Source organism: Mycothermus thermophilus (genome assembly GCF_041956435.1).
Source record: "Mycothermus thermophilus strain CBS 625.91 unplaced genomic scaffold VTJ04scaffold_1, whole genome shotgun sequence".
NCBI classification, from domain to species: domain Eukaryota; kingdom Fungi; phylum Ascomycota; class Sordariomycetes; order Sordariales; family Chaetomiaceae; genus Mycothermus; species Mycothermus thermophilus.
In genome coordinates this window covers 3,646,661-3,670,724 of record NW_027191427.1, presented here as the reverse complement: position 1 = coordinate 3,670,724, position 24,064 = coordinate 3,646,661, and the positions used below count along the sequence as shown (strand labels likewise).

Here is a 24,064-nt window from a genome sequence, read left to right as displayed (position 1 = left end):
AGACAGAGCAAAGAAACTCGGAATATTGAGAAGGGATGCAGGGATTGGGCATCGAACCAGGATTTACTTATGTAAGCTACGGAATACCAACCCAAGCCAATCGGAGCACGGCGATTGATCAGACTGCCCCACAGGAGCTGCCGTCTTAGCCTTTGGGAGCTTCGCAAGGTTCCCATTTCCAATTCCATCTCCTCTCCTCCATCTGTGAGATCAAGATGGAAGCTTTGCGGACAAGAGTGATTCTGTCAATCCCGCTGATCCTGATTGCCTATCTTCTCAGCCGTTCTCCAGCAAGGATGTCTTCGGTCCCCCCGTCCAACCCATGGGCTGATGGCCCAATGAAGCTGGTGACAACTCCCCAGTATCAGACCAAGAAGGTAATACGAGGACAAATCACAGGGGGAAGATAGAAGTCAACCCGGATGCCGAATACTGACGGATTTCCCACAGACCGATATCTTTACCACGGGTGCTACCCACATGGCTCTTCTCCGTATGTTTGTCCACTCTAAGATTGTTGTCCCTGCCAGCCGGACCAGGCCTAACCTATCCCCGTAGACAACTCCATCCTCCGTGGCTACAACTCCATCTACCACCAAGCACCCCTAATCTCCGACCAGGACAAGGCAGACTTCATCGGGTACTGCCTGACATGGTTCAAGTTTGTCAAGTCGCACCACGATGACGAGGAGGCCAACCTTTTCACCAAGGTCGAGGAGGTGGTTAAGGACAAGACCGTCTTCGAGGAGACGCACAAGGAGCATGGTGAGTCTCACACGCCGAGGCCTTCTTCCCCCTGTCACATCTTAACAAACCTAACAACTGCCTGTACGTCTTAGAGTCATTCCTCTCCGGCCTTGCCGAATTCGAGAAGTACCTCACCACCCTCAAGTCCCCCACCGATTTTTCCGGCGACGAGCTCCTCCGCATCATGAAATCCTTCCAAGACCCCTTCGAGCAGCACTTCCACAGCGAGATCGCCACCATCGCCAAGTTCGCCGACCACCCCAACGCCCCGAAGCAGGGGACGCCCGAGTACGATGCGGCCGGCCTGACCTTCAAGACGTGGGGCAAGAGCACCGTGACCAAGGCCGGCATGACCGACGTCGTTCCCTTCTTCCTGCTCAACCTCGACCGCACGGTCGAGGACGGCCTGTGGGCCAACTGGCCGCCAATGCCCGCTCCAATCAAGTGGGGGTTGATCAACCTCGCGGGGGCGTGGCATTCGGGGTTCTGGAGGTTTTCGTCGTGCGATTCGTCTGGGAAACCCCAGGAGTTGTGGGTGTTCCGGCCTGGTAATAAGGCGAACCAGGCCAAGGAATAAACTTGTGGTTTGTCGTATAGGCAGGGACAGGAGTTTGTTGATCGGTTGGGTTGGATGGTTTGGACATTGGTATCATACGAGATTAACAGGCCCCATATACGAGACAACGAATGATGACATGTGAATTGCTTTGGCCTCGGGATGATCCAGACATACCCTGCTCTCTTGTCCTCTTCTGTCCCTCGTATCCTACTTACAACACATATACCCTTTCATGAGCAAGATCGATTGACTTTTATACTGTGGTGTGACTTGACATTGCCTTGCGTCTTAAAATGCACCTGAGATCAAGAACACCGGAGCTTGCTAACAATCACCGTCGGCGTCCCGCATTTACAGGCACCTTCTCGCTCATTCAGAGTTCGACCTCAGGGGCATCATCACGGAGAATCTGCAGAGCATGAGGAACAACTTGCCTTTCTAGAGACAGTAGACAGGTCGATTGAGGTTGCTCGGCTATTTTTATGGGAACCTACCATTCCGTTGGCAAGCACGGAGTGTTCTACGACCCTCCAGGCCCTCCAGCCTCCGCACCCTCAACCCCCTCCCGCCCCTGCCCCATCACCACTGTCACTCTCTAAGACTCAATCACAGATCGACTATAGGCCGTGGTGGCTCGATATTGATAATGGAGGATTCTCGCCCATACCTATCGGTCGCCTAACCCCTTCAAGAATGGAACATCGGAAGTCGTCCGGCCAGACCTGTGGGGCACCGTTCGGCGGAAGCCGGTTCGGGCCAGATGAACGGAGGAGGTACCCGGGAAAGGTCGCGGCGAAATGTCCATCTCTAATGGGTTGGCAGGACGGGTTTCTGAGACAGTCTCAGACAGGCGACAAGTCTTTATAGATGGAAATATGTTCGAGTCACCACTCCTAAGAGAGTAGCAAGATTGAACACATCGCATTTACACCGCCCAACTCTACTATTGATTGAAACGAATGAACATTCTACGAATAGAGGCCGCCCAAACACCAGACATCATAACAACAAACAACCAAGTTGACCATAATTAGCCTCATGCCATCAGGCTTTCTGTCGTCCACTCAACCCTAATCGGATCAGCGAAAGCGGCAAATTCCATGCTGGCTGGTTTCCCATCTAGCCGAGCAGGTCATCCAAGCCATTGCCCAAGGGCTTGGCTGCACCACCAGAGGTTCCGGTCGTCGTGGAAGTGGTTGCAGACGACGACGGAGCAGGAGCGCCCCAAATACCGGCAGCACTCTTCTCCTTGGCCAGCTGGCCGATGCTGGGACCCGGACCGCTCTGCGTGTTCTTCTTGAGACCACCAGCAGCCTGGGACCACAGGGCACCGAACGCATCCTGACCGCCCGCGGATTTGCCGGCTGCAGTCCCAGTCGACTTGGTTTGCTGGGTGGCCGCCGCGGCTTGCACCGAGGAGAAGTAATTGGGGCCGCTCGGCAGCGTTGAGGCAGGCTTGGCGGCTTGGCCAGTGGGCGACAGCGGCGTAGCGAAGGCAGAGAAGTTGCTGGCCGAGCCTCCCGGAGTTGGTTGGGGCGAGATAGAGGAGAGGGCGACCATCCCGCTGAGGTTGGCCTGCTGGGGCGCGGAGACGGGCTTTGGGGCCGCGAGGGGGATGTTGGACGTCGATGTTGAGATTGGCGGGGGGATAGCGCCTGCGAGGGACGTCGTCGTTTGCGGCGCCGGGGTGGCCGACTGGAAATCATCAAACTCATCATCGTCATTTGCACCGCCGGCAAGCGCCTCCAAACCCGATGACGACTTGGCCGTGGCCGTCGCAGCGGGAGCCGCGGAAGGAGCAGGGTCGTCGAAAGAGAACAAATCCACCTCGGGCTCTTTCTTGGGCGCCTCTGCAGACTTCTTCGCCGAAGCACGCTCTGTCGTGGTGCGCGTTGACCGCGACGCGGAAACCGAAGCCGACGGCCTCTCGCCCTCCTCAAACTCGTCGTACTCCTCAAACTTTTCAGATCGCTGCTGAGTCCCCCGGAACTCATCTGACTGGCCACCGAAACCGCCACCATCGCCGTAAACACCTCCGGAATAGCCACCGTATGTAGAGCTGCTGGCGTGGCCCAATGAATCACTCCCAAACCCTCCATAGCGGCTCGAACTGCCAAACCCTCCACCTCCTTGCATGGCTGTAAACTTGCCCTTGTTTGCACGGGCCTTCTTGCGCTCGGCGCGGATACGGTCGACGTCGCTAAGCAGCTCGACCAATTCCTTTGCGCGGTGCCTGACATTGACGCCCTGGTCCTTGCCGTTTTGATCGATGTAATGGAACTGGCGCAACATCTTAAGCAATGTGATATGGGCCCGAGCATCATCGACGACACGCTCGGATCCGTGCTTGATAAGGTATTCGAGGAGTTGGAGGGCCTTGTAGATTTGCCTCCATTCTTCGGCCGACTTTTCCGTGAATCTCCGGTAAATCATGGGCATAATCTCGTTGAGTGTTTGACTGGAGAGCACATTGTCAGACGGGGCAATTCTGCGCACAGCGCAAAGCAGAAAACATACTAGTTGAAGGTACCGTCGGCAATCTCCTGCATCTGGGTCGAGGACGCGCCCCATGGCTCGTTGTTGGTGGCCTCTCGGACCTAGTTGACATGTTAGAGACTCGCCCCATTTTCGGAATGCCCCCTGGGTGTGTGTGAGCGAACCTTGGCCTCCATTTCCGTGTAATTCATGACCGCTATGCTCATGTGTCAGCGTCCCGGAACAGCGATTGTCGATGCAACTAGGAACCCACCATTTTGGACCTTCCTGACCCCGGCCTTGATGTCGTACAGGGTCAGGTTGGACACTTGTTTTTTGAGACTGTTCAAATCCATCGTGGATCACGACGAGCCCGGCGAATGAGGGACCAATGGTATGATGAGGTTTCTGGGAACGACTTTGGTTTTCCAGGGCCCCTCGGGTGTGTTAGATCACGTCCAAGGTTCGAGGACGCCGATGGTTGGAGGCGGCGATGGATGGCCGGGCAGCGAGCGGTTCGCGATCTTTGGGCAACAGGTTGGATGTCGGAGGTTCGACGGTTGAGCTACAGCCAAGACAGCCAGGAGGCCAGGGTGGCGGCGGCTACTTGACAATGACCCTAACCCTCGGAATCCCGACTTGGCAAGCTTGGTCCGTGCTTTTGGGAGCTTCCGGGTTCAGCGCCTCAGGCCCGCCGAGACAGACGGAAGCAAAGGAGTAAAATTTCAGCAGTCTGTCTTCGTGACCTCATCGCCTCGGGAAGTCGTGCTCTATTACCCTTTCACTTCTCCATCTTGTATTTTCTCTGTACACTTACTCGCCTTGTTAAACGACCTGCCGCAGGCCCGGTAAGTGGGTTTTTCTACCAGACTTTGCGGTGTTGTACCTTGGTTCCCCGCCTTCCATATGTTTTACACAACGCTCGTTGGCTCTCCCCGTCGAGTGACGATGGTGAAACCTCGAAATCATCTCCTCGTCTGACACCCTTTCTCTTCCCCCTCTCGACATTGAGTCTCAGAAGCTCCATTGCTGCATTGGCGCACCACCGGCGCACCACCGGCGCAGCTGACCGGTGGGCGCGGGTCATTTCAGACTCATAACTCGGCCAGGCAAGCTGGGTCGTCGAGCAAACCCCGCCGTGCCATTGCCTCAAGTGCGGCCAAAGACGGGCATCACACAGCACCTTGTACGCAAGGTACATTTGGTGTAGCTCAAGGGAGGCCATCTGCAGGTGAGACTCGGCACAGTTCTCGCCAATGGCACTATTCAAATCCCGCTTTGCAATCCCACGCCTGCCTTACCTTTCATCCCACATGTGGCGTTGAGCTCGGGTCGGTGGACGGGATGTCAAAGTCCAACGCATGTCCCTCACAGAGCCCAACACTGAAACGCCCGAGAAGGGGCGGTTGCTGTCGTCCCCGCCTGGGTTTATCACGGAGATCTTTTGTTCCACCTCGAACAAGCTGGCAATGGCCGAATGGAGCTTCGTCAAGTTTGGTCTTCTTCACACCCGGGGCTCTGCAAGCTCCCCAGAATAGCTTCCAGTTTGACGCGACCTCCCGTCCCCCACCGTCAGACTCCCGGGCCGGCCGCCATCCCTGGTCCACAGCCGCCGCTCTTGCACCCCTCCCCCTCCATCTGGACCGGACACCGCTGTAGGGCCCAGCTCTACCCCTCTGCCCCGCACCTCTCACGTGAGAGGATCCCCCTGGAACTTGCGTGCCTTCCTGCTGTTGTTTTGGTTTCATTGGCTGGGCGTGGTGCTAACCAACCCACTCCCAAGAAGGGAAAATGTTTCGACCCCTCCTACCCCGCCATTGCTCTTCTTTTGCTCGGCCTTCTTCTCTTCTTCACAAACTTCCCTCCAGTCAATTCATCTCGGCTCGCCAGTCCTTCCAACGGTCATCCATCAATTTCACAGTCAGAGCGTTTTCTATCACATCCGGCAACATGAGCAAGGTGTAAGTGTGCTGATTCAGGGACGTCACCCCCAATTGGAGCTCTACTCACCACCATCTAGCTTCCTCGACGTTGAGTGGGAGGGTCCCGTCGTCGACATCGCCGGCAACGTGACTGGTGATGTTCAAGGTAAGCATTGAGAAACCCCCTAACCTGTGTCACGAAGCCAGCTTGCAGTAGTCGGTGATGTTGCCAGTAGCGTTCGGGCCTTGCTAACGTGGTCCACAGTCCAGAAGGGCCGCATCAACCTTAACCTCTTCGACGACGTCGTCCCCAAGACCGCCCGCAACTTCCGCGAGCTCTGCACCGGCCAGAATGGCTTCGGCTACAAGGGCTCTAGCTTCCACCGCATCATTCCTCAGTTCATGCTCCAGGGCGGTGACTTCACCCGCGGCAATGTGAGTCCATTCTGCTCCGTCCTCTCTCTCTGATCACAGGGCCTGACTAACAATTATTACAGGGCACTGGTGGCCGTTCCATCTACGGCGAGAAGTTCCCTGACGAGAATTTCAAGCTGAAGCACGACCGCCCATTCCTGCTGTCCATGGCCAATGCCGGCCCGAACACGTAAGCCTGCGAAAACGACTGGACCCCTCTGTCATTGCACACGCTAACATTTATTCCCAATTGCAGAAACGGCTCCCAGTTCTTCATCACCACCGTGGTCACCTCCTGGCTCGATGGCAGGCACGTTGTGTTCGGCGAGGTCGCCGACGATGAGTCCAAGAGGGTCGTCAAGTCCCTGGAAGCAACTGGCTCGAGGAGCGGTGCGATCCAGTACAGCAAGAAGCCGACCATTGTTGAGGCCGGTCTCGCTGAGGAGTAAGCATACAAACCGCCATTTGTTCTCCTTAACAGCCGCACATCAACGTAACCCGGGCCATGGGGTACATTGGCGGAATGGGCTCCAGGAAGGCAGGTAGTTGATGTCGGTGGAATCCCGACCACAAAAGAAAAGTGTCTTTGGGCATCTCTGCGTTGCCGTTTGCAATGATTGTGCGCCTCCTTGAATTCAATACTGTGCAATGTGTCTACCAGCTCCCAGCCCATGTGATACAATTGATTCCTACGTAACATGTCGAACGCCATGAAGATGCTCCTGTCGCGTTGTTCCCTCCAACTCCGGGTATAGGCAAGGTATTTTTGATGAACGACAAACGGAATCCACTCTTCTCTGAGATCTACCCCAACACTCATCACTCCTCACGGAGGTAACCCCCCGCTCACCCCCGCAGCCACGGGTGCGGTAGCCGGTGCGTCCTCCAGCTCCAACCACTGCAGAAAATACACGCACTTACTCGGGCTCACCGGCCCGCCTTCCTCGCACAAATCAAACACGGGGCACCGCCCGCACGGAGCCTCTGTGAGCCCGTTGGTCAGGGGTTCCGCCCCGACCACGAGCGGCTTATCCAGCCCGACGCCCGCCTCGCGCTCCTTTTGCCGCTTGTGGAAGGGCACCGTGTCCTGCTTCATGGCGCGCGTGACACGGTACCCGCGAACGCGGCGCCGCCCCCCGCCGCTGCCGGTAGTGTAGTAGACGGGCTCGACCAGGCCGTCATAGGTCAGCACGTCGACCAGCTGCTGGATGTCGGCCTGGCTGAGGGTGGTGTTGTTGGTGATGCCCGTGTCGTGGATGAATTTGGCGATCTCGGCGACGGTGGGGTAGTGCTTGTAGCCTGCGGGCATGGGGAGGTAGACGGTGCGGGATTTGGTGGTTGTGGTTGTCGTCGTAGTAGTGCTGTTGGGGGTGGCGGTTCGGGAGGGGCTGCTGCCGTCGTCGGTGGAGATTTCGGTCGCTGAACGTTTGGTCCCGCGCGCGGTGGTTGCGTCGCCGAGGATGGTGCCCTTCTTGGGGGCTTTAGTTGGGGCCACGCCTGTGGAAGAAGGGGTGGCTTGTGGTTGTGTGCCCCGGTAGGCGGACTTGGTTTTGATGTATTCGAAGACAATGCCCTCGAGTTCGGAGATGAAGGCTGTGTCGAGCTCGCCCTCGGTGAACCACGGCCCGCCCGTCGCGCGCTCGGATGGCCGCAGCGTGGCTTTTATGTACATCTTTTTGTTGGGGTGCTCGACATTTTTCATGCTGGCAATGTAGCCTTTGCTTTCGAGGTACTTAATGCAGTTCTTGACCACGGCCTCGTGCATGTTGAGCTTGTTCTTGATGGTCCGGTTCCAGATGCCGTCGGCGCCGGCCTCGTCGATGATGGAGTACACCATGACCGTCTCATCGTTAGGGAGCGATGTGTACCTGCACAGGAGACGTCAGTATGCTGGTGTTGCTAGGGAGGCATTGGGTATGGGACATACTTCTTCGCCTCCTCCCGGCTCCGCCATCGCCATGCTAGCCCAGCATGGTGGTTGGTGGTACCGACGAGGAGCTTGTCGTCGCAGAGGCCCTGGACGACGCGGACCAGGAGCATGACATTGTTATTGGGGATGACATTGAGGTCGAGGAGGTCGCGTTGTGTGAAGAGGCGGGTTTCGGACCCGTGCTGCCTCATCTCTTCGTACAGTGCATCTTTGAGCGTCTTGAGCTTGGCGGCGTCATCCGCAGTGCTGTCCGAGGCCATGACGGGAGGTTGGCGACGAGCTGCTGCAAGCGGGTATGGCGGACGTAATGAATGTGCTTATTGAATCGTGGGGGAAAATCGGTGACTTCAATTTCGTGGTTCGAGGGCGATTGGAATGGCAATCAGCACACTGATTGGTGGTGTTGAAAGCTCAATGACTGATCGGACTGACGTTGCGAAATTTGGGAAGGCCCCTCTATCAGCCTTGCCATGGGTGGCTGGGGTAACTGCCTTCTATTGGTCAAGACCAAGACATGGACCCACCCGTTCTTCAGCCTTGCAGCGGGCCGTGAATCACATCTGGAGTCATCTCATGGTCGATGAGACTGCAAGTCACCACCCAGATCATGTCAACCCGAAAGCTTGAATTGTGAATCCTGAATTATTAGCTAGCCACTTACATGAGCCGAGGAACCTCCACTTTGAAATCTGGTGAAATCACGCTAAAGCTAAAGACCTTGATGTCAAGTGTGATGAGAAGCTCTAACACCCCTCTCTTAGAACCACAACTTCACAGAGCAGAGATTGGACGTCTAACGTCTAAATCATGTCAAGGTAACTTCCTCTCCCATGTCACTGCCATCTTGCCAGCCTACCTAGGTCCCTCTTCCTCCCTCCCCGACCATGCCGCTGGCCAATCACTCAGGCGTGATAACCCATGGGCACATAAGCGGCCTGCATGGCGGGCATCGCAGGCACAACTCCCGGGGCCATCGGCATCGCAGGAGCCGGCTGGGGAGGAGCCGCGGCCTCCTCAGCAGCCTGAGCTTGCTCCTGCTTGAGCTTCCTTCTCATCCTCAGGGCCCTGCCGGTCCAGTACATGAGGATGCAAAGCATAATCGCCGCGGATGCCCACACCATGCTCACCCATCCGGTGCCAGCATAGGCGGTCACCGCGACGATGGTGCCCTGGTGTTTGACATTCCCTTCGTTCACTTTGCCGCCGACCGACCCGACCAGGCCACCGAGAGCCAGGAAGAAAAAGGCCAAGAAGCTGAAGATCACGTTTGTCCACACTGCCCAAGTGTAGGGGATTCCGCGGTCTGATTTCACCGGGGCAGCGAAGCCTGAGGCGATGGCACTCAGGAAAACGAAGCCAGCGGCAATGGCGAGAATGATGGCTGTTGCTTTGAACAGCGGTGTCAAAGCGCGGAGCGTCTGTGTCAAGGACTCGGGCAACGGGTACGGAATCGGGGCGGCAACGGTTTTATTTCTACCGTCGTCGTCGTTGTCGACCAGTAGAGCATTTATGCTCTCAAGGGCGGCATCGTTATTGACCTTGATGGTGTTGTTGAGCAACTCTGGGATGTTCGAGGGGTAGTCTGGGTACATGGTAAGTTAGTGATCAAGTCTGCTTTCAGCTCGTGATCGGTCATATGGTTACCCAGATCGAAATAAGAGTGACACTTGGTCACGATCCGACGACCCGTCTCGGAGTAGAACCCCTCGCAAACCGCAAGCGCATAATGGGAGTAGAAGTCGACGTAGCGCTTCTTGATCACGACCGGAGGAAGAGTGTCGTCGTCGTCCTCATTGCCGTCGTTGGTGCTGTTGGATGGAGCGTTTTGCTCGGGAACGGTCCCGTTGTTCGATGAAAGATGATCGGCTGGAGCGGTGCCAGCGGCCTCAGTCATCTGCTCGCACCAATGGGCAAGAATTCCCGACCCGCTGCAGTCGGGATTCTCCCGGCGGAAGAGCTGTTCGAAGTGAGGTCGTTCCATGAGGCGGGGGTGGAGGCCGGTGATGTCGACCTAAGTAAATCAGCGGTCCGGGTCCAGAAAACGACACACCAAAAAATGTGTCATGATACCTACCGTGAGAATGTCATTGTGTGTCAGGACTCCGGGCTTGTCACCGGAGAAGAGGGTCAGAATGGTCAGCACGAAGGCTGAAAGGGCGACTGCCGTTGGCACGAGGCGCCAGCAGATCGACGCCATGGTGAGTTGAGAGGGTTGAGGTTGTTGTGCCTGTTGTTGGGCCCGTGGATAGAATCCAAAGATGGAGGTTGGCACCATCATCCAGCCGAGGCCGGCCCAAGGTTGAGTTGCAGGAGGCATCTTTATAATTATGAGAGGTCTGAATAGCCACGATGGCGTTTTTCCGTGACTCAATGGTCGGGTGCCAGCAAGGCATTAAGTTTGAGTGAAAGTTGTTGTCCAAAGTGGTTGAGATGGCTCTAGGTTCTGATGGGAGGAGGGGAAAGATGGAAAAGTACTACGAGTGTAACCATTCTGAGGGAAAGTTCAGAGAGAATCTTGTTCTTTGTGCGATACTCCACGTGTGTTCCCTTGGGCCCAGGCAGGAAAGAGGTCCAGAACCTTAGGACTCTGAAGTGTCTGGGCTTGAGGGAAAAGGTGTTGAACCTAAGTTACAAACCATCATCATCTCATAAAGTTGTTTTAACTTCGAGGAGCGGAGTTGAGCAAACCTATCTGGAACCCAATCTATGCTTCACTCAGGCCACAAACAAGGTCCTTTAAGCAGAAACAAAGTCAACACTGGACCAAACTCGGTCATGGAGCCCTGGAGACATGTGGTCGGTGCCAATTCGGGACCAGCCGGAGAACTCCGGTGCTTGGACGGTCCTTCACTCCGGGCCAAGACGGATGTGGGGCCGGCCCTCCATGCCCGGTTGCCGGCCGAATGAAGAAAAACCCTCCAGGCGAAAGGCTCTCCCTCCCTACTCTACGGCAAGAACCCTGATGTTGGGTCAGATGAGCATGAGTTTTGGATGCGAAAAGGATGTGCCTCCATGCTGGTTCCTGATGGGCGGCTCGCCCTGCATGGGTACAGTACGACATGGATGCACAAGAGTCCCAGACTTTGGGATTGATGACAGGGCGATGACTGACTGACCCCGGGCCGAACCCGACGCAGTGAGACCTCACCGGGGACTTTTGGAAGATGAGTGTTAAGCCACGGCAGAAGTTACTATGTCCAATAAAAACTTGACATCTGAGATTTCCACGCGCCACTTGCAGGGAAGAAGAGACAAAGTCTCCCAACATGTTTCTGGGTTGGGTCGACATGCGCTGAGAGATTGCTTACTGGCGAAGACTTGCTTACTACTTGAAAGACAGTGTATGCTGCTAACGGCCGGACTAGTCAATATCCACCTGCACATCCGTTGGCAGAATGTACAGTATTGTCGACTACGATTCATGATCGTTCCTCGGCATCAGAACTGGTGGATGTAGTTTTGTTGACATTTGGAGTTATGATCCAATTGCATGCATGGATCACCGCAGTTCGGGCTCCCAGGTTGACCTGCGTCATGCGGGGGAGGGGCATGGGACCCACTAAAATTTGCTGATGCCGTTGTCGGAGCTGCGGAGGAAGGAACTGGAGGTCCCTGATGTTCGCGCCATTGAGTCATTGGACTTGGACCTGGAAAATTCCTCAACCGGGAAACCTGCAGCTTAGAAAAACCAGGTCAAGTCTTTTTAATCCCTTGACCTCGCCGCTCCCTGCCTTTGCTGGGTGGACTCGATTCTCTCTCCCCCAACATCCAGCAACAATGGCTCAACTCCCTGATCCCACCATCGACCTCGACTGGTCGGGCTACGTGGGCTCGATCCAGGAACACTTCCGCCGTCAGGCTGAGGCCCACCCCGACCGCACCTGTGTCATTGAGACCCGGTCGTCCACAACTCCAGAGCGCCGCTTCACCTACCGCCAGATCTACGAGGCTTCCAACACATTGGCGTGGTACCTCCACAATGCTGGTATCACCAATGGCGACGTGGTCATGATCTGGGCCCATCGGTCCGTCGACCTCGTTGTGGCCCTCATGGGCATTCTGGTACGGCTCCTGTGCAATTGGCGTTCCATGCCATGTTGGATGATGTATGTTGACTGTACTGTTAGTCTTCCGGCGCGACCATGACTGTCCTGGACCCTGCCTACCCCCCAGCACGCCAGCAGATTTACCTCGAGGTCTCCCAACCCAGTGCCCTGCTCCGCATTGGCCGGGCCACCGATGAGAACGGTCCTCTCGCTCCCCTTGTCCAGAAGTACATCGACGATTCCTTGACGCTCAAGGCCGATGTCCCTGAGCTTCGGCTTCGAGATGACGGTTTCTTGTACGGCGGCGAGGTCGACGGCAAGGATATTTTCGCCGACGTGCGGCACCTCGCCTCAGCACCTCCAGATGTCATCGTTGGCCCCGACTCAAACCCCACCCTGTCCTTCACTTCCGGTAGTGAGGGCCGGCCCAAGGGCGTGCTTGGCCGCCACTACAGCTTGGTCAAGTACTTCGGTTGGATGGCCGAGCGCTTCAATCTCTCCTCGGAGAGCAGGTACACCCTGCTGTCAGGCATTGCTCACGACCCTGTGCAGCGTGATATCTTCACGCCACTCTTCCTCGGCGCCCAGCTCCTTGTCCCATCTCGCGAGGATATTCAACATGAGAAGCTGGCTGAATGGTTCAGGGAGCACAAGCCTACCGTTACCCATTTGACTCCCGCCATGGGTCAAATTCTTGTGGGTGGCGCTACGGCAGAGTTCCCAGCACTGGAACACGTTTTCTTCGTCGGTGACGTGCTGACCACCAGGGACTGCCGTGCTCTCCGCCGCCTGGCCGTCAATGCCAACATCATCAACATGTACGGCACAACCGAGACACAGCGCGCCGTCAGCTACTTCGAAATCCCGAGTCGTGCGAGGGACCCCGACTTCCTCGACCGTCTCGGCAAGGATACCATTCCGGCTGGCAAGGGTATGCAGAACGTCCAGCTACTCGTTGTCAACCGGGAGAATGGCCGGGACCAATGCAAGGTTGGGGAAGTGGGCGAGATTTTCGTTCGTGCAGCTGGTCTTGCCGAAGGTTACCTGGGCGATCCCGCTCTGAACGAGAAGAAGTTCTTGATGAACTGGTTTGTCGACAACCAGAAGTGGGTTGAGGCAGATCAGAAGATCAACAAGAATGAACCATGGCGCCGCTATTACAAGGGGCCCAGGGACAGACTCTACCGGACGGGTGACCTCGGTCGGTACCTCGAGTCTGGTGACGTGGAATGCGTCGGCCGCGCTGATGACCAGGTCAAGATCCGCGGTTTCCGCATTGAGTTGAACGACATCGATAGCAATCTCAGTCAAAACCCTCTTATCCGCGACTGCAAGACGCTTGTGCGGAGAGACCGCAACGAGGAGCCAACTCTTGTCAGCTACATCGTTCCCGAGTTCAAGGAATGGCAGCGGTGGCTCCAAGACAGAGGGTTGGAAGACGTCGAGGATGAGGGTGTGGAAATGGGTCCGGTCAAAGTCTACCTCAAGAAGTACAGGCGGATGCAGACGGAGGTGCGCGACCACCTTAAGACGCGACTTCCGGCATACGCTGTCCCGACGATCTACATTGTGCTCAACAAGCTGCCTCTGAACCCCAACGGCAAGGTCGACAAGCCTAACCTTCCTTTCCCCGATGTTGCAGAGCGTGTCGAGGACGCCTCGGAGGAGGACCTGAAGGATTGGGAGTCGCTCACAGAAACGGAACGGACAGTTGCTCAGCTTTGGGCTGACCTTATCCGCGGTCTGAACCCCAAGACGATCAAGCGGGAGAACAGCTTCTTCGATCTTGGTGGCCACAGCTTGCTGGCGCAGCAGTTCTTGTTGACAGTACGCAAGAGTCTGGGGACCGACATTCCTATTGGCACCCTCTACGAGCACTCGAGCCTGGCTGCTTTCAGTGCGCAAGTCGACCATATCAAGAACCACGATACCTCGAGGGTTGGCGCTGAAGCTGGCGAGGCCGCGTACTCCAAGTCCCTCGACGAGCTGTTGCCCCATCTGCCGGAGAAGTACCAGTCTGCTGATGGGGAAGCCCTCCGCTCGGCCGAGCAGGTCACTGTCTTCCTTACTGGTGCCACAGGTTTCTTGGGATCATACCTGGTGCGGGATGTTCTGGAGCGGACGGCTCGGAATGTTCGGCTCATTGCGCATGTCCGAGGCGTGAAGGACTCCTCGGCCGCTTTGGCTCGCCTCCAGCGCTCGCTCCAGGGCTACGGCCTCTGGAAGGATGAGTGGGCTGGTCGGCTGAGCGCTGTCGTTGGTGACCTTTCTAAGCCGCAGCTCGGTATCGATGATGCCACTTGGCAGACCCTCGCCCAGGAGGTTGACGTTGTCATCCACAACGGTGCCGTTGTCCACTGGGTCAAGCGGTATCAAGACCTGTTGGCTCCCAACGTTCTGTCGACCATTGACGCGATGCGTCTCTGCAACGAAGGCAAGCCCAAGATCTTCACGTTTGTGAGCTCGACGAGCGTCTTGGACACCCCTCACTACATCCGCTTGTCGGACGAGCAGATCAGCACGGGACAAGGCGCTATCCTGGAGGAGGACGATATGAACGGCAGCCGGACGGGCCTCAGCACCGGATACGGTCAGAGCAAGTGGGTGTCTGAGCAACTTGTTCGCGAGGCGGGCAAGCGTGGCTTGCTCGGTTCAGTGGTGCGCCCAGGCTACATCCTAGGCGACTCGGAGACTGGCGTGTCCAACATTGACGACTTCCTCATCCGCATGCTCAAGGGCTGCATCCAACTGTCTGCCCGTCCGCACATCGTCAACACAGTCAACGCGGTGCCTGTCAACCATGTCGCGCGTGTTGTCGTCGCCTCGGCTCTGAACCCGCTGCCCGGTGGTGTACACGTCGTCCACGTCACTGCTCACCCTCGGTTGCGGATGAGCGAGTACTTGTCCATCCTCGAGTACTACGGCTACAACACGCCCGAGGTGTCGTACGACGCCTGGAAGGAGGAGCTCGAGAAATTCGTGTCTGCCGGTGCTCTCGAGAAGGACCAGGAGCAGCATGCTCTCATGCCTCTTTACCACTTCTGCATGAACGACCTACCGGCGAACACTCGTGCCCCGGAGATGGATGATCGCAATGCCGTCGCCGTGCTCAAGGCGGATGCGGAGCATTGGACGGGCGTTGATGAGAGCACTGGATATGGTATCAGCCGGGAGGATGTCGGCAGGTACCTGGCGTACCTCACCGAGGTGAAGTTTGTGGGCCAGCCCACCAAGCGTGGCCGGCCCCTGCCGGAGCTGAAGCCTGAAGTCAAGGCCGCTCTGGCGGTTGGTGGGACTGGTGGCCGGGGTGGTGCGGCGCCGTAGATTGGGAACTTGGGATTGGGGTTATGGGTCGGGATATGATAGAGGGGTGGTTTCAAAAAAGATATTTATGGATTTTGGGCTGGGAATAAAACATGGAATGTTAAAATTTGTTCTTGTGTTAGAGAAAGTTGAGTTTGACGGTCATTACCCGTCATCCTTGGGTTCTGGTCTGTTGTTTACTGGGATGGTTTATTCCTTTCTTAGAAAGGCCATTATCAATGCGAGGATTTGAGCCAACCCTCGGGATGAACATCAAGAAAAAGTGACAGACAATGTGTTATGATTTATTAAGTTGACATAGTTTAAGTCCGTCTAGCTCCTACGAACTACTTAGAACTTGTCCCAGTGAGCATCGAACTTCTTGAGAGTCTCCTTTGCCACCGTTTCGCCCAGCGCATTACCTGCAGTACCCGCGAATCCGAAATGGATCTGGAATAACCACTTCGTCAGCATTGTTGCTCGCTCGGAAAAAGACAGATATTAGAAACTCAAGAAATGGAAACTCACCCCACCAAACACCCGGCTCTTGGAATTCTTGAGCACAGCATCGCTCAACTTGGTGTACGTCCGGGTGATGACGCCCCTGTTGTCCAACGAGACGGTCGAGCTCAGAGTCGCGGGAGGATTCAGCGTGTCCTTGCCCTTGTTCAGCACTTCCTTGATCACTAGCGCGGCGGCACCGCCGAAGGTCGAGTGCGTCGAGGGATAGTCCGGGTGGCTCGGCGTCGGGCGCAGGAGGGGAGTCCAGTTCGGGTCGGTGACCGACTTGCCCGAGTGAACCCACACGCCGGGGTAGTGGATGGCGGTCACAGGACGCCACGCGTTGTAGTGGTACCTGGTTTGGGATGGGGAGGTTAGTTTCGAGGTTGAGATGACAAACGGAAGGATGGGTGGGGGATACAGACTTGGTGTCCCAGGCGGCGAAGGCAGCGTTGGCGAGGGCGTAGTTGAGCTGGGCCCAAAACTTGGCCGAGTCGACAACCTTGGTCTTGAACCTGTCACCGACGACAGCGCCGGCGAAGCGGTTCCAGCCACTTGAACATCCAGAGCAGTCAGTACCGAGACAGACAAATTTGCACTTGAATCTGGTGTGGGAGGCCAAACGTACGTCACAGACGACTCCAACCAAAAGTACGCCGTATCCGTATCATACTGCGACCTCTTTGTCGAGTTCAACGACCCGTACTCCTTCACAAACAGCAAATCCTCCTCGTACGCCTTGGAGTTGGTCTTCGGCGGCGGCGGCGCCCGGAACTTGGAGATGTCACCCAGCCCAGCGAACGGCGTCACGTAGCGCGCCTGCGGGGTATCCGGCAGTGGCTGCGACCCGGGCGTCTGCTGGTAGACGCCGACGTTTTGCGGACCGTAGACGAAGTCGACAAAGTTGGTAATCTTGTCCGCAGCGCGGGCCTGCGCCACCTTGACAGCGGCTTCGCGGCCGATCTTGACCGCGTTCTTGCCCTTGGGGGAGTTGGGATCGAGGCCGATGGCGGGGATCACGGAGCGCAGCGCCGCGTTGATGGGGTTGTACAGCCGCGTGCCGTGGAAGACCCAGAGCAGGGCGTCGTGGGCGGCGTGGGAGACGGCGAGCTGCTGCACGTCGAGAGGCTCCTTCTTGGCCTTGACGGCCGCTTGGTAGACGGCGCCCTGGACGATGGCGGGGAACCAGGCCGAGGGAGGGGATTGGAGACCGCTGCCGAGGGTGCCGTTGACGAGTTGGGCGGAGGTTTCGACCCTGGAGGAAAGGTTAGTTATGGGGGTGAAAGATGGGAGAGGGAAGGGGGAAGGTTCAGACCAGTAGTAGACGATATCGCCGTTGTAAGCGGCATTGACGGCCGTCGCGGTCGCGGCCAGGGTAAGGTGGGAGAGCTTCATGGCCACTCAGTATTACTAGCAATTAGACTCGGCAGCTGGCTATGGTTGAGCGATGCCTGTCGAGGTGAGGCTTGCTCATGTTGCTACGATACCGAGCGCGTCTGGACCTTTTATCTTTTCCATGATGACATCCCCAAATGCTGTTCTCGATGGAACATTGCCATGACGCAAGTGATGACGCCGATGAGTTGAGGGCGCATCCCATCCGCGGGGATGCCATTCTCGCAGACGCTGAGTGTTCTCGATGCAGTTCCAATCTCACCGGTACTTGGTCCGGGTAGCTGCATCACCGGCACAATGCTGCCGTGCCTGCGATGCAACGTCGACATTTTGTCCGTATTCCGGGGATCACAGCCCGTTTCGGCTGCCATTCCGGCATTGCATCATCGAGGCCGCATGTTGGCACTGATAATGAGCAGCAGTAGGTACTGCGAAGTAATCTTGACTCAGCCAAGTTTGCGGCTCTGGCGATGAAAATATGCAATCTGCAGACTTGTACATTCGTACGCATGTACACACGTGGTGCGTGGGGTTGGACTGTTTACACAACACTCCGCGACAATTATTGCTGTTCACGGCATCTCCCTGGTCGACAAGGGGATTGGAACAGCATGTAGGGCTTCTTTCTAGAAACTGATTATGCGTGTAAAAGATAGATTATTAAGCTCGTTGTCTGAAAGTTCCATCAGCTCAGCATTGCATTGAACATATCTCGCAAGGGGTCTACCAGGAGTGGGCAAGATCGATAACAATCATCACCTGGGGTGGGAAGAGTCTCAACTACATTGAGCAGACGCTTCAGACTTGCTGAATAATTAGCTGACCAGAATGTGATGTCTGCTTCACCTATGCGCTCGCTATGAAGAACCCGGAGTAGGAAGACGAGGTATTAATCATCGGTACCTACCGGGTAGGCAGATGACTTGTTCACCAAACTGGTATCTAGGTAGGCTCTTGTATCAAAGAACAGTTGCATAAGCTTCCCACAACTCTGGCGCTGTCACACATACCTTGTGTGGTCACGTCGGGTCAAGATGCAAGGCAGCCAAAGATAGCGGACACGCCCGCTTTACTCATGACCAGGGGCCGGTAAGTAAGATATGAGCACCTGGCGGTCGCATCGTTTAGATGTTTTTCTCGAGCTTTTTATGTGAAGAGGAATTTATGGGCGGCGCTATGATGTTGGTTGGTGATATGCTTTGGTCTTATTATACGCTCGCTCTTACACCAGGTGCAGAGTAGTGTCGCGGACGGTTTCTTGTTTTCCCATTAATAGCACCAACGGTATGTATTTAATTGTCTCTGTCTCCGGACCAATGGTTGTAGACATATAAGAACGAGCAAATGAGGCATGGGTTCGGTGGAAGGACAATAGATTTTAATAAGGACGGATAGGACCATGCAGGTTCGGCACGTAGAAGTACAGCCTTTAACCGCACTGCCGGAGTGTTCAGGCCCCATACTTCGCCGATGGATATCATACCAGATTTAGAGCCGCATACAGCACATCAATAAGTCTAGGTTGCTACAGAGTCATGGGGCACCTTAATCCTCCGAATGTGTTTATATTACTTCCCCGCAAACATCCCTCCGCCTGTAGCCGCGGAAGCAATTCTGTTGCCACTATTACCTGGTTTCCTGGATATATCATGCGCTTGATAAACCCCTTGTGGCGTCTTGTCCCCGAGGATGGTGGCCACTGTCCCTTCGACAACATTTTCCTTTGACAGCCGTGGCAGCAGACCAACTCGGCTGCGATGAAGATCCCCGCCGGTGCCCTGACCGGGGCGACCCTCTCTTTCGGGCCATGGATATCACCTAGGGCAGTGTCGAGCGGACTCACGCAGGACGACCTGTCGCGGCCATCAGCCCGGGCTGTCATCCAGGCGGCCGGTGCGTCGGCGACTTGTGAGCGGTTTCGCCAGCCGATTGACCACAAGAATCCGAGCTTTGGGGGATGGAACCAGGTCTATTGTGTTAATCCACAGTACTGGGAAGGTCCTGGCTCACCGGTAAGCCGACCTTCTTGAACAATACCGGCCTGCTTTTGTCTAGGAGACCTGTCGCTCATGCCTCGACTCAACTAGGTTATCCTCACAACACCCGGCGAAAACCCAATCAGCTCCTACGTCTACACCTACAATGGTTTTTCTTTCCTCAGCAACACAACCATTACCGGCGCATACGCCGAGGCCGTCGGTGCGGCTGTGGTCGTGGTTGAGCGTGCGTCCAGCTGATCTCCCTGAGATGGGAGCATACCCCTGAATGACGCTCTGAAGCTGAAAATACCTAGATCGATACTTTGGCGGATCGTCACCGTACGATGGACTGAATTCCAACACACTCCAATACCTCACCATGGAACAAGCGGCGTCGGATATGGTCAACTTTGCACAGAACGTGGTCTTTCCTTGGGACCCCCAGGCTGGCAGTGTCGCTTCCAAGACGGTGAGTCTGGTGCCTGATATTGATGTACATATCTGAACCTAGCACTCACACCGTCCAGCCGTGGATCTACTTCGGCACAGGCTACGCAGGCACCCTTGGCAGCTGGATTGAGCACTTCCATCCGGGCGTCTTCTACGGCTACCATCTCAGTGGCGCGAGCGTCGAGGTCAACACCGAGAACTGGTACTACTACGACACGATCCGCAAGGGAATTGACGCGTTCCGTGGAGACACCGAGTGTACCCGCGCGCTGAGCGAAGTGGTGGACTTTGTCGACCAGTACCTTCTCGCGGAGGAACGGGACGAGGAGAAGATTGACGCCGTCAAGAAGTTCTTCGGTGCCAGCTTCCCCATTGAAGATGATGACTTTGCATAGTATGATCATTATTCCCAGTTCAAGCCTTGGTATAGTCACTAACAGGCATTCCAGCGCCATCGCAACCCCCTTCCGATACTGGCAAGAAACCGGCGGTTACCGCCGTGTCCTCGACATGTGCGACGGCATCGTCGGGTCCCGCGACACCGTCGACGACCCCGACCTCGGCACGATTCCACCCTCTGTTGTCGCCTTCGCCGGTTACTTCCGTATGCACTTCCGCGACAACAGTACGCAGTCCCCTCTCCCCTAACATCGCCACCCTCTCAGTGATACTAACGCTCCCAACCAGCATGCACCTACCTCGACACCTGGGGCCAAGACGACCCCCTCTGGTGTGTCAACACGCACGACATCTACAACCCCTTCTTCATCTCGCGCACGCTCGGCAACCCGTGGCGGACGTGGTACTGGTTCCTGTGCAACGAACCCCTGGCGTCGTGGGCCACCGGCGCACCTCCGGGTCAGCCGTCCATCGTCTCGCGCAAGATTGTCGCGTCGTACTGGCAGCGCCAGTGCGAGATGCACTTCCCGCCTGTCGGCGACAAGACGTACGGCAGCTCGGGCGGGCGCAGGACGCCGGCGTCGCTGAACCAGGAGACGGGCGGGTGGTTGAGGAGGTGGCAGGGGGAGGAGGCGAGGATTATTTGGACGAATGGGTACGTTTTGTCCAGTCATAATCTTTACTTGGATTCAAGGGATGCATTGCTGACATGTATTCCAATGTTTCCAGCGAGTTCGACCCCTGGCGCGAAACCAGCATGGCGAGCGAGAACCGCCCCGGCGGCCCACTGCAGTCGTCTGGCAACGTTTACTCGTTCGTCATCAAGAACGCCTCACACGCCGATGATGCTTTCACGGCGCGGGGCATGCAGAGTATGGGGTTGCCAGTCAATCCAGAGGTTGTCAAGGTCCAGGAACAGGCCATTGAGATTGTCAAGAAGTGGGTGGCCCAGGGGCTGGCTGAGAAGGGAGGTGTGTAGGCCAGGGCGCTCGAAGTGTCAGCATCTGTATGGGAGAGACTCAAGTCTGTTATGTAGTAGGGTTTGGAGGTTGCATTCGAACGTCCATAGGGTCAATTACGACCTCCCTCGTCATAAACACACCCAGAGTCCTGTAAGCAGATATGCGATTGACTTCCATTGTTTCTGAAGTTGCTTGGGCAACCGGGGCGTCAAATTGCAAGTCAACAAACCCCTGAAAAAAGGAGATTGGAAGAGAGACGGAGAAAACGAGCAGAGGTGATAGCAAGACCACCTCAAGCAGTGATTAATGACGCAGTCAGTATGGAGACGATCAAGATGTCATTACATCTCGGGTATGACGTAATCTCATGCATACCCAGTCAACGGTTCTGGAGCCACGATTTCGAATCGAGGTGTGTCCCAGAGGAGAGATACTGCCAAAATACAGAATCCAACACCGCAAATGCAAAACAGCCCAGACAACCGACACCCAACTCAACATACCTCCCAAGTTATCTGGGCATCCATCCAATCAACGCCAAACTCCATGCGCCAGTGACTCAACCATGACCCCTTTCCTCCTCGCCCAGTACCTCCTTATCCCGTCCCGGATGCGTTTTAGTATCCTCTTCGAAGACAGGAGGTCCTGCCTCCTCCTCCGCCCTCCCCCACCTCCTTAACGGAAGCGTCCCATCACCAACAGCAGCATGTATTTTTCTCCTCGACGCACCACCGCTTGCCATCTCCCCGTACGCAACATCCTAAGCTACGGCGGGCTTGACCCCCCTCCTGCTCAGTAGCGTCGCGCCCTCGAGGTTGAGCTCAAACACGCCCCTCTGCCTGTTGCGCTCGCGCACCTGCTGCCTAGCCGCCGCGGCCACCGCGGCAGAGTGCTGTCCGTATCCGCCACCCCGAGGCTCGACGGCCGCGGGGGGTGGGTTTGTTCTCTGCCTGCGATTGCGTCCGCGCTCTTGCTCCTCCTGGTCGCGAATCTGGGCTTCGCGCATGCCGCGCGAGATTTGTTCCGTAGCGTCTACCTCATCTTCTTCCTCCTCCTCCTCCTCTTCTTCGTGGACGGTCTCCTCGACCCCACCTAGCTGCCCACCCCGCTTCCGCAACTTGCCCTCCTCCTCTTGACGGTGGACGGCATACCCCACGTCAAACACCTCGCGGAGGTTGATGGCACCCGGCGAGCGGAAGTCGTAGCGCTTGTCGTCTTCGACAAACTTGTCGAGGGCAAAGGCGCGGAGGGGGTTGTCTACCGGCTTCTTTGTTTCGCGGGGAGTTGGTTGTGACTCGCGAATCCATGGATGGGCGAGGAACTCCTTGATAGTGTACCGCTTGTTCGGATCGACGCACAGCAGGTGCGAAATGAGATCCTGAGCCGATTGGCTGATGTCGTCCCACCAGGGCGACAGGAAAGTGAATTGCCCCTTGGCTACCTTCTCTGTGAGCACCTCGATGCTCTCGTCGTAGAAGGGAGGGAAGCCACAAAGCAACGTGTACAACACGCAGCCCAAAGCCCACATGTCGACGGCTTTGGAGTATCGCTCATCCTTGACGATCTCGGGAGCCGTGTACCCGACAGTGCCACATGGGGTCATGGTCTGGTTCTCCCAAATGATCTTGGACAAACCGAAATCGGCAATTTTGACCTGGCCAATACCGCCGCCACCAACGCCTTTAATGAACTCACCCTCGTCCACTTTATCCTCGTCGCCAGGCTGGCAAGGCTTGGGATGCTTGGACGGCACAAAGGGAATGGGGACAAACAGAATATTTTCGGGTTTAATATCACTGAGAAACATCAATGTCAGCTTTAAGGCAGAATTGCCTACGTCTCAGGATTCTCATACCGATGAACAACGCCTCGCTCCTCATGCAGGTACTCGAGGGCCTTGGCCACTTGCGTGATGACATGGCGAGCGAGGTCTTCGCTGAAGTATGTCAAGCGCACGATTTGGTGGAACAGCTCCCCTCCTGGCGCAAGCTCAAGGACGATGTAGTAGTACTGTGAGCATTCGGAAAAGTCGATGAGCTTAATGATGTTGGGGTGGTCAAGTTGACGCATGATTTGCACCTCCTTGAGCACATTCGCTCTCTGCCGCCACGATATTGATTAGCGTTTTTTTCACGGTAACCACGTTTGATCCCGCCACTATCGACCGAGGCCACAATAACGTGGCCGCCCAAGATCCCAAGTACATGAAGAAAGGGAGTGTTCGCACCTCTGCTGCCCTTGGTGCTCTTTGTTTGAAGTCTGGATGGAGATGATTATGACCCTGCGACGGCCATTCACGGTTGGTATTTGGTGGTCCAGAGAGAAGATCCACAGGAGACCAAAGGGAAGTCAAGTGATAGGGATGGTTTAACAGGGGGAGGGAATGGGATGTCGAATATCGAAAACAAAACAAGCATGCTAAGGGTGGTAACGTACCTGCATGTTGCTCATCTCATATTTGCGCACCACCTTGATGGCAACCTCTCCCCAGGCACCTTGACGATCCCGAGCGCGATAGACATTGCTGAATGCGCCATCGCCCATCTTCTCGAGCAGCTGCCACCGCTCGAGGCCGGGGTAATTGGGGAACTTGTTCCGTCTCGCGGTCTCCTCGGCGAGACGCGCGGCGATGGATTCTTCGTGTGTCGATTTTTTTGCGTCGGTTGATACGGCGTCATGGCGGGTTGTTGATGTAGAGGCAGCATTCTGTGAGCTGCCCTTGGCGCTTGCTTGCTGTTGTTGTCGCTGCTGCTGTTCTTGATGGTGTTTGGATGTCGCGGCCTGCTGTTTGGCGGGAGCCGGCTCGTCGGAGCGGGACTGTTTGCCTGTATCGTCGCATGTCGTATTAGTTTCCCGTCTGAAGCGGTGTATTCATTCGTCCGATGCGCAGCGGCACGAGCCGCCGCGGGAATGAGAGTCAGAGGAAAACCATACCATGGCGGATGAAGTTCTTGATCTGTTGGAAGGCCGACATTGTGGAGC

General features: G+C 56.2%; 10 protein-coding genes across 10 annotated transcripts; 5 read left to right on the top strand and 5 right to left on the bottom strand.

Moving 5' to 3' along the window:
* Positions 1 to 296: 296 nt before the first annotated feature.
* On the top strand, positions 297 to 1,324 carry VTJ04DRAFT_1356 (uncharacterized protein; the record flags this gene model as incomplete). Its single annotated transcript, XM_069359034.1, has 4 exons — positions 297 to 377; positions 451 to 493; positions 559 to 765; positions 840 to 1,324. The coding sequence occupies 4 exons, from the start codon at positions 297 to 299 to the stop codon at positions 1,322 to 1,324; spliced, it is 816 nt and encodes a 271-aa protein (XP_069223964.1).
* Positions 1,325 to 2,425: 1,101 nt separating this feature from the next.
* On the bottom strand, positions 2,426 to 4,137 carry VTJ04DRAFT_1355 (uncharacterized protein; the record flags this gene model as incomplete). The annotated part of the gene is made up of 4 exons (XM_069359033.1): positions 2,426 to 3,764; positions 3,824 to 3,903; positions 3,967 to 3,998; positions 4,056 to 4,137. 4 exons carry the CDS (start codon positions 4,135 to 4,137, stop codon positions 2,426 to 2,428), a joined length of 1,533 nt encoding a protein of 510 aa, XP_069223963.1.
* Positions 4,138 to 5,731: 1,594 nt separating this feature from the next.
* VTJ04DRAFT_1354 (uncharacterized protein) lies at positions 5,732 to 6,566 on the top strand (the record flags this gene model as incomplete). The annotated part of the gene is made up of 5 exons (XM_069359032.1): positions 5,732 to 5,742; positions 5,802 to 5,869; positions 5,969 to 6,138; positions 6,201 to 6,307; positions 6,374 to 6,566. The coding sequence occupies 5 exons, from the start codon at positions 5,732 to 5,734 to the stop codon at positions 6,564 to 6,566; spliced, it is 549 nt and encodes a 182-aa protein (XP_069223962.1).
* A 377-nt stretch (positions 6,567 to 6,943) lies between these two features.
* VTJ04DRAFT_1353 (uncharacterized protein) lies at positions 6,944 to 8,307 on the bottom strand (the record flags this gene model as incomplete). The annotated part of the gene is made up of 2 exons (XM_069359031.1): positions 6,944 to 7,985; positions 8,045 to 8,307. The coding sequence occupies 2 exons, from the start codon at positions 8,305 to 8,307 to the stop codon at positions 6,944 to 6,946; spliced, it is 1,305 nt and encodes a 434-aa protein (XP_069223961.1).
* A 642-nt stretch (positions 8,308 to 8,949) lies between these two features.
* Positions 8,950 to 10,364, bottom strand: VTJ04DRAFT_1352 (uncharacterized protein; the record flags this gene model as incomplete). The annotated part of the gene is made up of 3 exons (XM_069359030.1): positions 8,950 to 9,629; positions 9,692 to 10,058; positions 10,122 to 10,364. The coding sequence occupies 3 exons, from the start codon at positions 10,362 to 10,364 to the stop codon at positions 8,950 to 8,952; spliced, it is 1,290 nt and encodes a 429-aa protein (XP_069223960.1).
* A 1,460-nt stretch (positions 10,365 to 11,824) lies between these two features.
* VTJ04DRAFT_1351 (uncharacterized protein) lies at positions 11,825 to 15,417 on the top strand (the record flags this gene model as incomplete). The annotated part of the gene is made up of 2 exons (XM_069359029.1): positions 11,825 to 12,109; positions 12,175 to 15,417. The coding sequence occupies 2 exons, from the start codon at positions 11,825 to 11,827 to the stop codon at positions 15,415 to 15,417; spliced, it is 3,528 nt and encodes a 1,175-aa protein (XP_069223959.1).
* Positions 15,418 to 15,747: 330 nt separating this feature from the next.
* On the bottom strand, positions 15,748 to 17,292 carry VTJ04DRAFT_1350 (uncharacterized protein; the record flags this gene model as incomplete). Its single annotated transcript, XM_069359028.1, has 5 exons — positions 15,748 to 15,846; positions 15,925 to 16,252; positions 16,323 to 16,451; positions 16,526 to 17,152; positions 17,213 to 17,292. 5 exons carry the CDS (start codon positions 17,290 to 17,292, stop codon positions 15,748 to 15,750), a joined length of 1,263 nt encoding a protein of 420 aa, XP_069223958.1.
* A 1,757-nt stretch (positions 17,293 to 19,049) lies between these two features.
* On the top strand, positions 19,050 to 21,099 carry VTJ04DRAFT_1349 (uncharacterized protein; the record flags this gene model as incomplete). Its single annotated transcript, XM_069359026.1, has 7 exons — positions 19,050 to 19,304; positions 19,380 to 19,515; positions 19,586 to 19,740; positions 19,799 to 20,115; positions 20,171 to 20,346; positions 20,409 to 20,775; positions 20,850 to 21,099. 7 exons carry the CDS (start codon positions 19,050 to 19,052, stop codon positions 21,097 to 21,099), a joined length of 1,656 nt encoding a protein of 551 aa, XP_069223957.1.
* A 350-nt stretch (positions 21,100 to 21,449) lies between these two features.
* VTJ04DRAFT_1348 (uncharacterized protein) lies at positions 21,450 to 21,761 on the top strand (the record flags this gene model as incomplete). Its single annotated transcript, XM_069359025.1, has 1 exon — positions 21,450 to 21,761. One exon carries the CDS (start codon positions 21,450 to 21,452, stop codon positions 21,759 to 21,761), a length of 312 nt encoding a protein of 103 aa, XP_069223956.1.
* An 81-nt stretch (positions 21,762 to 21,842) lies between these two features.
* Positions 21,843 to 24,056, bottom strand: VTJ04DRAFT_1347 (uncharacterized protein; the record flags this gene model as incomplete). Its single annotated transcript, XM_069359024.1, has 5 exons — positions 21,843 to 22,878; positions 22,938 to 23,182; positions 23,310 to 23,363; positions 23,519 to 23,907; positions 24,017 to 24,056. 5 exons carry the CDS (start codon positions 24,054 to 24,056, stop codon positions 21,843 to 21,845), a joined length of 1,764 nt encoding a protein of 587 aa, XP_069223955.1.
* Positions 24,057 to 24,064: the final 8 nt, after the last annotated feature.